The 13,072-nt window shown below is 48.4% G+C and overlaps 1 protein-coding gene across 1 annotated transcript in view; it reads right to left on the bottom strand.

Annotated features, from left to right (window-relative positions):
• AFAP1L1 (actin filament associated protein 1 like 1) overlaps positions 1-8,305 on the bottom strand; it is a 47,839-nt gene extending 39,534 nt beyond the window's left edge. Inside the window, exon 1 of the mRNA XM_029583373.1 lies at positions 8,044-8,305. Within this exon, the coding sequence (XP_029439233.1) occupies positions 8,044-8,197 (154 nt within the window). The 5' untranslated portion in view covers positions 8,198-8,305. The remainder of the gene's footprint in view (positions 1-8,043) is intronic.
• Between the last annotated feature and the right edge of the window lie 4,767 nt (positions 8,306-13,072).

Below are 13,072 nucleotides of genomic sequence, written 5' to 3'. Positions count from 1 at the left end.
TTAAAATATTTAATTTTTTAGGGGAATAGAACATTTTTTAATTATTGGAATTTGTATTCATCAGATGTTTTGAAATATTTTATTGGTGTTTGGGAAATTTTGGATATTGTATTCATTAACTGATTTGAAATATTTATTCTTTTTATGAATATGATTTTACTTTTATGACTGATGTTTTATATTTCTTGATTTTATTATTTAACGTTTTTATGAAGAATGGTACTGTCTGTTTTTCCATTGTTGCTCTGCTTGTTGTGGGTTTCAGTTCAATTCTTCTCAGCACGTTTCTGTTTATACTTTCTGATCTCTTTATTCCGTATGGTCAGGGTCCCCCTGTGTTCTGCATATGTGACCAAGGTGAGGTATTTTGCCTGCATGTAATTTCTGTGTAGGGATCTATAGCAGCCTGGTTTCCTAATAAGAGTTTATTGGTATTCTAGGGCCTGGTGTAATGTTGCCTTTTCATAGATAAGGTTGTTAGGGTTGTTTTGGCATGAGAGGTTTACTGTATTGTAATGGCAATGGTGTTTGTTCAGGGCTTTCTGAGGGCCAAGCTCACACCCAATACGCATTACAAAAAGTCTAATTCCATAGGAGCTCCAAGTGTCTTTTCTGCAGAGTTTTCTGGTTGGCACCACAGCAGTGCCTGTAAATATAATATGCATTTTGTAAGTGATATTATTGCCTCAGCAGACTGTACTTTTCAATGCTCTTTGTCATGTAAAATTTGTTATAAATGCATAATTTAATTGTGTGTGTGGGGAGTGGCAAGGGGCTGGCAAGAGAGCAAGGCTATAAGGTTTGCCTGGGGTACCTCATAGCCTTCCCTATCCATGGGGTTTCTGGGGTGGATGCGGATGTGTCAGTTTTTAAACACGTAGATTGCAGGAGGGAGCTGGGCTTTATCTGATGGGACAGGGACCGAATGAATGGGGGAGGGGGCTCTATAGTAATTGGTCGCACCGGCCCTGCTCATGCTTTGCCTTCCTAGGCGGTTTTCCATTCCCCCGTGTATCTGCTATAGTTACAGTCCAGTGTTTGGAGATTCTTTTGTATGAATCATGCGAAGTACAATAAAATACAGGCTTGTAAATTCTGGAGACCGACTCCCTCCCTGGGCCTGACGTCATTCTCTCCTTTCAGTACCCGCGAGGCCTTCGCTCTTTACTTTCAGAGATGTTCTGAACAATCCTGTACTCAGGTTTAAGGGGTATTACAGGGTCCAGAAGCACCTCAGGACAGCCAACATTTATACCTAGAGTTCAGTAACCTGGTTACTTACCACCCAGTACTGAGATCCTGTGAGGAGGAGGAGGAGGAGGGTAGATTTGACTTTAATCCGCCAGCATATCATGTTTCTATGTAAGTCACAGAGCAGGCACAACATGGGCAGTGCAAACTTCCCTCTATCACACGTGCACTGCCCCATCACAGAACAGGTATAGCACAGGCAGCAGTACTGCAAGCTTCCCTCTCAACACTGCCTCTCTGCAGAATAGCTACAGCAGCAGCAGTGCAAGCTTCCCTCACTCACACACACACACACACTCTGCAGAACAATACAGAACATGCAGCAGTGCAAGCTTCCCTCACTCACTCCCACACACTCTCTCACTCTCTCTCTCTGTAGAACAATACAGAACAGGCAGCAGTGCAAGCTTCCCTCACTCACACACACACACACACACACACACACACTCTGCAGAACAATACAGAACATGCAGCAGTGCAAGCTTCCCTCACTCACTCCCACTCTCTCTCTCTCTGTAGAACAATACAGAACAGGCAGCAGTGCAAGCTTCCCTCACTCACACACACACACACACACACACACTCTGCAGAACAATACAGAACATGCAGCAGTGCAAGCTTCCCTCACTCACTCCCACACACTCTCTCACTCTCACTCTCTCTCTCTGTAGAACAATACAGAACAGGCAGCAGTGCATGCTTCCCTCAATCACACACACACACACACACACACTCTGCAGAACAATACAGAACATGCAGCAGTGCAAGCTTCCCTCACTCACTCCCACACACTCTCTCACTCTCTCTCTCTCTGTAGAACAATACAGAACAGGCAGCAGTGCAAGCTTCCCTCACTCACACACACACACACTCTGCAGAACAATACAGAACATGCAGCAGTGCAAGCTTCCCTCACTCACTCCCACACACTCTCTCACTCTCTCTCTCTGTAGAACAATACAGAACAGGCAGCAGTGCATGCTTCCCTCAATCACACACACACACACACACACACACTCTGCAGAACAATACAGAACATGCAGCAGTGCAAGCTTCCCTCACTCACTCCCACACACTCTCTCACTCTCTCTCTCTGTAGAACAATACAGAACAGGCAGCAGTGCAAGCTTCCCTCACTCACTCCCACACACTCTCTCACTCACTCTCTCTGCAGAACAATACAGAACAGGCAGCAGTGCATGCTTCCCTCACTCACTCCCTCACACTTACTCACTCTCTGCAGTGCAGAACAATACAGAACAGGCAGCAGTGCATGCTTCCCTCACTCACTCCCTCACAGTTACTCACTCTCTGCAGTGCAGAACAATACAGAACAGGCAGCAGTGCAAGCTTCCCTCACTCACTCACACACACACACTCTCTCTCACTCTCTCTCTAGAACAATACAGAACAGGCAGCCGTGCAAGCTTCCATCTCTCTCACACACACACACGCATGCTGCCCCAGCACAGAACAGGTACAACCCGGCAGCAGCACAAGCCCGAGCTTCTCTGCTAAAGGCTGGTGCTTTTTAGTGATGGAATCACCTCTTCCACTGACGTCAGAGGAAGAAAACCAGTTCATTTCACTCTTGTTATTCCCTTTGCTTCAGGTTCATAGAGCAGAGAAAATGTCAAACAATCAGCCAGTGTACATTTAAGCACAGGCCTGGCCCGGAGATGAATTCAGCCAGGAGTCAGAGAGGTGTTCTGCAGTGCCCAGAGGTTTAGGTCACTGCAGTGAACATGCAGTGCAGACTCCCCCAGCCCTCAGATTTCTGTAAGAGTCTGGGTATCTCTCCAGGGATAGAGAGCATCCCGGTATCTTGGCTGTAGGCTGCTGAGGCCATAGAGGGGTCGTCACTATTTCCTCGGCTGGGCTCAGCCCTTCCTGTCCCCCTGCCGAGTGCTCCAGGGAATCAGGTGCCACGTGAAGGAGGAGGCTTTCAGCTTGGTTGTTTCCTGTGCGCAGGAGGGGTGTGGGAGCAGAAAGCTCATGAGAAAACAAGAGTCCCGGGTGGAAAGATGGGGCTCAACCTGGCTTTTTCCTTCAGCTACTCCTGTGCCCTGTGTCTTTCTGGAAGTCCAGGGAGATGCAAACCCATCCTGTTCCAGGAGCATCCTAACCAGAGCAGAGTTAGCCTCAGAATTATCCGGTGCTGCCGAGCATGAGCTCAAGAGGCCACACAGGTCCCTCCCTCTTCCATCTGCTGAACCCAACTCTGACTTACAGATCTGCACTGGACCCAATCATGTTCTATCGGGAAAAACCCCAACACTGCGAGCCTGGGAACTATTTCAGGACTCCCACAGCATGCTGCCGGCAGAGACTCTGCGCTACGCCAGGGCTCGGTAAGAGGGAGCTCCATTTGTGCTGCTATGAAGAGGATTGAAAAGGAGGGTCATGTCTGAGCTCACCTCCTGAAATGGCTCAGCAGTAGTGCCCAACGCTGCCATGTGGAAGACTGGGGCCTGATCTGGCTTCTGCTCCCCAAGCCGGTTGAGACTAGGAATGCTGCAAAGGCAGCACTCACAGCTCCTGGAGGAAGGGAGGGAGTCTCGGCCATCACACAACGGCAAACACCCAGCTCCACTTCATGGGTCCTGCCTGTGGGCTGACCTAGGCAGGAAAGGGTTAAACATGAGGAGCAAGCCCCAAGCTATGAATGAAGGTTCTTGGTGCCTCAGCCCAACTGAGGCCGGTTCTGATAGAGCTGGAAGCCCAAAGGAGAAGTAGTAAAGTGCTGGGTTCCCTCCATCCTCGCCGAAAATTCATTCTCCTTGACATCCAATGGAAGGTCACCCAGGTTCTTTTTTGGCTGCTCAATAAAATGAATCAATCTACAGTCTCCAGTTTTCTCCAGAAACAAAAGAGTTACCAAACTGCCCTAAACAGAGGTTTACCTGTAATGCCATTGCTGCAGATATAACTATAATCTATATCCACCTGTAACGCCATCGCTGAAAGTGTAGCTATAATCTATATCCACCTGTAACGCCATCGCTGCACGTGTAGCTATAATCTATATCCACCTGTAACGCCATCGCTGCACGTGTAGCTATAATCTATATCCACCTGTAACGCCATCGCTGCACGTGTAGCTATAATCTATATCCACCAGTAACCCCATTGCTGCACGTGTAGCTATAATCTATATCCACCTGTAACGCCATCGCTGCACGTGTAGCTATAATCTATATCCACCTGTAACCCCATTGCTGCATGTGTAGCTATAATTTATAGCCACCTGTAACCCCATTGCTGCATGTGTAGCTATAATTTATAGCCACCTGTAACGCCATCGCTGAAAGTGTAGCTATAATCTATATCCACCTGTAACGCCATCGCTGCACGTGTAGCTATAATCTATATCCACCTGTAACCCCATTGCTGCATGTGTAGCTATAATTTATAGCCACCTGTAACGCCATCGCTGAAAGTGTAGCTATAATCTATATCCACCTGTAACGCCATCGCTGCAGATATAACTATAATCTATATCCACCTATAACGCCATTGCTGACAGTGTAGCTATAATCTATTTCCACCTGTAACCCCATCGCTGAAAGTGTAGCTATAATCTATATCCACCTGTAACGCCATAGCTGCACATGTAGCTATAATCTATATCCACCTGTAACGCCATCGCTGCACGTGTAGCTATAATCTATATCCACCTGTAACCCCATTGCTGCATGTGTAGCTATAATTTATAGCCACCTGTAACGCCAAAGCTGAAAGTGTAGCTATAATCTATATCCACCTGTAACGCCATCGCTGCAGATATAACTATAATCTATATCCACCTGTAACGCCATCGCTGCAGATATAACTATAATCTATATCCACCTGTAACGCCATTGCTGACAGTGTAGCTATAATCTATATCCACCTGTAACGCCATCGCTGACAGTGTAGCTATAATCTATATCCACCTGTAACGCCATCGCTGCACGTGTAGCTATAATCTATATCCACCTGTAACACCATTGCTGAAAGTGTAGCTATAATCTATATCCACCTGTAACGCCATTGCTGAAAGTGTAGCTACAATCTATATCTATTTGTAACATCAGTGCTGCAGGTGTAACTTAATCTCTATCAACCTGTAACGCCATCGCTGTAGGTGTAACTATAATCTCTACCTACCTGTAATGTATATGGGCCTTTTGTCTTTAACTTGCTCAGATGTTTAAGAAAATATTTGTAAATGGTAGATATAGTTTCATTTGGTCCTAGTTCTTTGCTTGAATCCCTCTTAGGCTGAACAGCTCCTCACCAGACAAAATGTTCAGAGCTGCTGGGGGATAGCTGCATGGAAGCCGAGAGGGGAGCGCCATTCCTGGGACTTTCCTGCTTTGCAGAGCTGCACTGTGAGGGGATCTGCTGTGAGACTGCATATGAGGTATTAAACGTTTGGCTACACACACCAGACCTGCTGCACACAGCTCGGATTAGGTTAGAAGAAGGATCTCCATCATGACAAAATACAGAAATCACCCAAAACTTACTTACTTCTAAGCACCTGCAAGCCTGAAGCGATGCAGAGTGTGTGCTGCACGATAAAGCAGAGACCTGCGGCACAGATATGAATTTGTTTGCCAAATCAGCAAAAACGAATCTCTCTTAATTAATGTTACAAAGGAGAGAGAGATTGGCAGGTCTGCCAGGAGACTGTGGGTTAAGTCTCCGCTGTACCAGTAACATAGCCACTCAATGATCCAGCTCCTGGGAGAGACTTTAAATCAGTCCTGGCTTTCTGACTCTCCTCAGATGCATTCTGATATCAATAGGAAAACAGGACTACCTTTCCCATGGTGCACTGGGATGTACATTCAGAACCCTGAAAATCATCAAAAAGGAAAAAAACCCAGCAAAAATGCTTACCTTATCTCAGCGACTTTACCCTCCCGTGACCCTTCCCACTCACAGCCTGGCTTCCACCTCTCACCATCCCATTCTTGGTCAGAGAGAGGGGGGGTGTCTCAGGAACCCCTGTTAATGAGTAACTCTGAACCTTCTCTGCCTGTTATTTATTTCTTTAAAAAGATTTATATTCCACTTTGTGTTCAAAGCGTATTACGAGCATGCACGTGCAGCTATAATTAAAAACGAGAGACAGTAAAACAGGCGTAGACTGTAGACTGGGTCCTGATCAGCTCATCACCATGCCCGGATGGGCAGAGGGAATAAGTGAGTTTTTGCAGCTTGTTGAGAGGCCTTTCTAGACAGGCAGGTGAGGCTGCAGCACCGAGCGAGCGCCCTGCACACCCCATTCTCCCCGCCATTATACTGCGAGAGTGCATGCATGAATGAGCTCCTATTCTACACATGGGAAAGAGAGTGCTCTGGGTACTCATCCAAAACCAAACTCCCTCAGAGTATCAATTACTGGCTCACTCCCTCCCATCTCAGCTAGAGTCACTCGCACCGCTGCTTGTTTGACATCAAGGTGATGGGCCAGTTCTTGGCTCAGGAGGTGGGCAGAGGGCAAGAACTGCTGAGTGACCCTGGAGGAAGACATTAGAGCAGATCTAGTTTTTGACCTTCCGTCCTAGTGCACTGTGGGATCTGTAGTCTCTGTTTCTTCCGTTTCACATCAACAGTACAGGTAAGAGAACACATCAGGACGGGTGGAGGGAGGGGACTGGTCTAGCATCTCCTTCCAGAAGCTTATCAGCTGGCATCCACCCCCTGCTCTCTTACAGCCTGCCTTTTAATACACATTTTGCATATTAAGCTCACATAGTCTGACTTGTGTCTAATGATCTCTTCTGTGGATATGGCTCCCCTAAAACCCCCGCCTTCAGCTCTTCGTCTCCATGCACCCCCAGCATCACTGCACAGTTGGTTTCCTCTGCCGTTTCCATAAGGTAGCAGCATGCAGCCCATCCCTGAACAAAGGCTGCCCAACCGATCAATGCACCATTACAGCCTGCATCGAGACACCGTGCAACCGGGGCCTTCTCTGCCCAGTAACACCGAGCACCCACATTCCATGTATCCTGAGAAAAGCCCTTAGGCACGTGCAGAGCTGCTATCTTGCAGCTTTCAAACCTTTTCCCTTTGCATTTATAATTAGACAGTAGAACAGATGTGAAGAGTTAGCATTAGCAACCCACTCCCATCTCCAAAATAGCCTCTACCGGCCAAGGATTATCCTCAGCAGGAGCAAGAAAGTCATCCTCCCTAGCAGCATCTGGGAGGGGCTGGGGACACCCCGGGAGCAACGTCAGGGTGTGTGGGGCATCCAGTGTCACAACACATGAAGGCGAATCAGCTTGCACTACGCGTTGTGGAGCCGCTGCAGTGGGCAATTCATAGCAGCAGAATAAAGCCAGCGAGAGCCGCAGGTGGGCCCGCGGAGCAGGCGGGGCTCCTCCCCGCGGAGCGCCGGGAGAGGCCCCGCGTGGTCGGGGCGCGCGCAGGGAAGTCGTAGCAACAATTTCCCCTAGAAATCCCTGCACTGCCAGTTGTTCCCTACCCTGGATTTACCCCGTTCACCCAAACCTGTTATCAGCATAAGATGCCTTCTCTGATCTGGCATTTAGCAGATTCTTAAATGCCTCCCAAATAAAAAAAACCAAACAAACCGTCTGCAAAAGCCCAGCCAGAACCTCCAGCAGTTCGGTGCTGGAGGTTCCGAAACCCCGTGCCCCGTTGTCCGCACCCCCCACCCAAAGACCAAAGCAAGGAAAGCGGCGACGGATCCCCAGTGCAGGGGGGAGGACGATTAGCAAACAGGTACCGCGTTACAGCGGCGGAAGCCATAGGAAGAAAGGCGCTCCTTACCGGTCCCTCTCTCCATGCTGCTGGCCGCTCTCTGCCCTGCCGGCATCGACTCCGCCCGGGCTCGGCTCGGCTGCCGCTCCCTCCCCTCCACCTCCCTCGCTGGGGCCAGGCTGCGGGGTCTTAGTGCCCCTCCGCTTCCCCACAGCCGCAGCATTGCTGGACAGGGAGGGGCAGCGGCGGCGTCCCCCGCCCCCACGCGCTGCTATAGGCGGGGGCCTGCGATCGCCCCCCAGGTGTAAAGAAATCCCTCCCCAAGCTGACAGATTGTGTCGTCTTCTTGCCAACATCTTCGGAGCCGGCGCTTTATGGAGCTAAGCCCCTTTATTACATCGGGGAGCCTGCAGGGGGCGCAGCTGGGCTGACCCCACAGAAGGGAGCGCCTGTGCTATAAAGGGGATCCGAGCCTGCAGGGGCGCAGCTGGGCTGACCCCACAGAAGGGAGCGCCTGTGCTATAAAGGGGATCCGAGCCTGCAGGGGTGCAGCTGGGCTGACCCCAACAGAAGGGATCCGAGCCTGCAGGGGCGCAGCTGGGCTGACCCCAACAGAAGGGAGCGCCTGTGCTATAAAGGGGATCCGAGCCTGCAGGGGTGCAGCTGGGCTGACCCCAACAGAAGGGAGCGCCTGTGCTATAAAGGGGATCCGAGCCTGCAGGGGTGCAGCTGGGCTGACCCCACAGAAGGGATCCGAGCCTGCAGGGGTGCAGCTGGGCTGACCCCAACAGAAGGGATCCGAGCCTGCAGGGGTGCAGCTGGGCTGACCCCCAACAGAAGGGATCCGAGCCTGCATAAAGCGCGCAGCCCCCGTTTCTCAGAATAATTGATGCATTGGATCACTTCAGCTATCCAGGAGCATCCCGGGTTCCCCTTCTGAGGAGATAGGAAAAGATGGCCCCAAGCTCTGGCAAATCATATCCTGTTTCTAGGAGGTGCCCTGTCGCCAGGCGATGGAGGGAGAAGTGACCTTTACCCAAGGTCACACGCACCAGCGGCAGGGTTTGCATCCTGGCTTCCCTGCCCTCTGCTCTAACCACTGGATTACTCCTTCCCGCAAAAGAAAAGTAATAATACAAGGAATACATTCAGCAGGTTTCTTTTGGCAGCGAGTAAAGACATTTCGAAAGTTTTTCTGGGGATATGACTTTTTTGTAGAAGGTAATGCTTTAGAGTTCACCTTCCAAACTGCTGAAAGCAGCACAATTGTAAATAACAGATGTGATCTTAATCTCATTTTTTTTTTTTTTTTTGCACGTTTCCTTTTAGATTCAACTGCTGGCTCTCTCCAGAGTCTTCCTGGCTTTTGCTCTTTTGTCTCTGTGCTGAGAGATGAAGTGAGTAACTTTAGTGTAATGAGAAATTCACACCACACTAATGTTCTTTCTGACAGGCACAGAAACCCCTTTTGATGAATCAGGCGCACCCATTTCTGTCTCATTTTGTCACCTAGGTGCAAACTGAATTCCACAGTTAAAAGTGCAGGAGTCCCACCAGGGGTCCTCCTGTCAGGCTTGGCTCCACCACGGAGGGAGAAACTGGCCTTATGCCCAGAAGGACATTGCTTTCTGCCAGTTCTGAAAACCTTATCCAGGAGTAGTCCTAGATATTACATGATCAGCCAGCCAGAGACCATCATCCGGTGCCAGGACCTTATCACATATTCCAGCTGTAGTATTGAGGAAGTGTCATTACATTGCCCTTTTTTCAGGTATGGCTGATTTATTTTCTATGGCGAGGCTGTCAGGTGGCTGCAGGTTATCAGAAGGAGGCTGAGCCAGTCCTGGTTTTACTTGTTTGTATCTTATGGGGGTGTAGATCCTGTTTTTCTAAGAAAAGCAGAAACAAGTGCATAGATGCAAAACAGGAGCTCAGTCAGGCCCTGATGCCCTGCAGGTCTCTGGTGATCCTGTTCTGGGGGAATAGTCTTCTTTTTTTCCTCCATCTCTCTCCCATTCTATCTCAAAGGACACTATTTACTTGACTTTCTGCAGAAAAGCATTAACTACCATTACCAGAAATCCCAGACTGCGGTATTCAGCATTACCAGTCTGGAAACTGGCTGCCATGGTGATGTCATAACTGGTACTGATGAAGGTGACAATATGATATCATTCCAAGAAGTGTCAGAAGTCTCACTTAAATCACAGCAGAAGATGGGGTCCCAGTAAGTGAGAGAGAGTTTGTCTGCCTAAAACACTACCCTCCCCTCATATCTCCTACATTTCACAGCTCTCATTTAGGCCACTTTCTATTGAAAACCTGAACAGTTTTTCCCTTCCTGTTCAAATGCCTCAAATATAATTAACATTTTGTCTACTTAGAGCAGAAAACTGCAATTTTTTTTCTCAGAGGCTAGTTGGGAGCTTCTTGACCAGTCACCAAGGCCTGACTGATACTTCCACTGAATGATACAGCGTGCTGAATTGAAATGGTAATTATCTACAACTCGACCTGTCATTTTGTAGGAAAGAAACAACTCAGCTCCTTTTTCCAGCAAGCACTGTTTTTTTTTAATATAAAGAGGTCCTGTTTCAAGTCAGACCAGTGAACAAACAAAAGAAGCTCCACTTGGAGAAGATGACAGGCTTGTGGTTGTGGGCTGACTGGTGGTATCCCAAGGATTAAATTTAGCATCCATGACTACTGTTAGAATGGTTACATTCCCCCCTTCCTCTCAGACTCTAGGATCCTTTATCAGCTTCAGCTTGGCATCTCCTCCTCCTCTACCCCAGGCCCATCCCTAAAGTTCCCTATTCTCTCCCTCCTGACAGTGAATCCGCTTGCCTAGAGGCCTAGCTGTGAAGATTCTCACCTTTTCTGGGCCCTGCTGTGGTGCCTTGCCTCTCCCTTCCCACGGCTGGAATGTTTATCTACAGCCATGCCTGCCTCAGCTCTTTATTTAATTGCCCCATTCAGGAAGGTTCTACTTGTCTGACTTTTAAGAAAACTCATTGTGTTACTGAGCAAGGTTTTCAAAGATACTGACCCGAGCTATTCCTTCAGTCCTCAGAACTCTTGCGTGGAATAGGCTGACTGAGAAACTGGCACTGGAAATTAAGGATTCATCAGTTTTCCAGGGCTGGTGGCATGAAGGAGTGGGAGCTGGAAGACTGGAGGCTAATCGTTCCTATACCATAACTTTATCCATAGCACTAGAGATTTGATCCAGAGACCTTTTTATGTTGACTTGATCAACCATCCAGGAAATCTGAGTCATTCAGAAGACTAGAAAGACCAATGAGCTAAGTACAGAACCACCAGTAGTCTGTACGTAAGCCAACCAGTCAGCCAGAGAACCAATTAAGGAATCAGCTATAGAATTAGCACAATCGCAACCTAGTGAGAGATCCAACTAACCAACCAGAGACACAGGCAGTCGGCCAGAGAAACCGCTACCCCTGAAAGCCACCTTCTTACTTCCCTGCCACTTGCTCTATGGCTCAGTTAGGCAAATCAGGATAGCAAAGCCAGTGGAAAACAATCTGAAGTGCATGTCACTCTCTAGTCTGGTGTTATCATAATGAAGAAATAGAAACCTGCAATTATAAGGCCTTTCACACTTGTTTTTAGTTTAAATTGCAGCCAACCAGTTCTCATTGACAGTTCTGTGGAATGGTTGGACTTCCTGGAGGCAGAGTTATCAGTCCTATGATGGGTGGTCAGTCTTGATATTGGTTGCTGAACAATGCTTTGTGTTGTATGGGAACCTCCCTGAAATAACCTCGGCTGTAGGAAGGCAGATCAAAGGCCTTGGCCTCCCACATACTGAAGAATTTGAGACCTGCATTTGACCCAAACTCTTTCTCCTAAGGCCCCTACCAAACACTTACTCCCCTGTAGTAACACCAGGTGGAATGTTACTCCATGATGCTGCAGCAGGCGTCACTCGTTTAGTCAAACATGCAAGTCTGTTTTCTGATTAAAAAGTGCAGTCTTTTTTTATGCCATGCAAGACAGGACATGCATCGCAGATGCCAGGAACCTAAATAGGTATTGTTGTGGAGGAGAGGAGGGGTTGAGGGATTTTGAGGTTTGTATCATCTCCCCCTAAGTAAGGTATAAATCAGGCACAAGCAGTGGAAAAGAAATTCTAGAAGGTCATGCGATGAGGGTCCGAGGGGCTGGACTCTGCAGTTTATCTTCATTGCGAGAACAGTGGATTCATGAAACGACCGCCCAGTGAAGGTGCTGGAGGCAGAAACAGATTTTAAGAAAGCCTGGGATAAGCACAGAGACTTCTTAACTGCAGGGGGAGTGAGGGGTAAAGCCAGCGTTAAGCACAGAGGATCCTTAGTTGCAAAGAAGTGAAGGGAAGCCAGAGATCAACCAATGCAGGGGTGGCCAACTCTGGGCCGCGCGAGCCACAAACAGGCCGGCTTTTCAGAATATCCACAGTGAATTTGCATGCGATTTGATGGAGGCTGCTAGGCCGACAGGAGTCTTGTTGATGGGTTACAAATTGGAGAATTTACACTTGAAGAAGCTGAACACTGGCCCTGTTGGGCTCTGCGATTCTCAGTTTAGACTGTTGTGAATTTTTACTTGCTGAAAAATTACCTAAAAAAATGTTTTTGGTAAGGTGGATGAATGAACCGTCCAGATGGCGTCTGCATAAATCAGCAGGACGCATGGTCAGGCTTCCTGACATCTTTTTAACGTTTAACATTAATGTGAATGTGTGCTCTGTTTGGGTCCCCATTTTTTTTTGGGGTGTGTGTGTGTCATCTATTTGGGGCTACCATTGGCTCTTTTGTTACTCCGTGAATTAAGCTGTATAATATCACAGAAGACTCCCATAAGATGAGGAAGGGTCTGCCCGGCTTTCGCTGACGGCTGGCAGCACATGGCCCTCACGCGCGATGCACACACAGCAGTCTGAGTTTAATCCTCCCTGCTATAAATAAACCCAGCAATGCTGCTGTGTGGTTAGAAATAAGCTGGAGGCGGCGCCGGCCCGTACACCTGCTCCTGCTGCGGGACAGCCCATGCCAGACCCCCCAATACTTTGCAGCAGCTCCAAGGGGAATTTGGGGAG

The sequence above is a fragment of the Rhinatrema bivittatum genome, chromosome 18 (genome assembly GCF_901001135.1).
Source record: "Rhinatrema bivittatum chromosome 18, aRhiBiv1.1, whole genome shotgun sequence".
Lineage (NCBI taxonomy): Eukaryota > Metazoa > Chordata > Amphibia > Gymnophiona > Rhinatrematidae > Rhinatrema > Rhinatrema bivittatum.
This window is presented reverse-complemented; position numbering and strand designations above follow the sequence as displayed.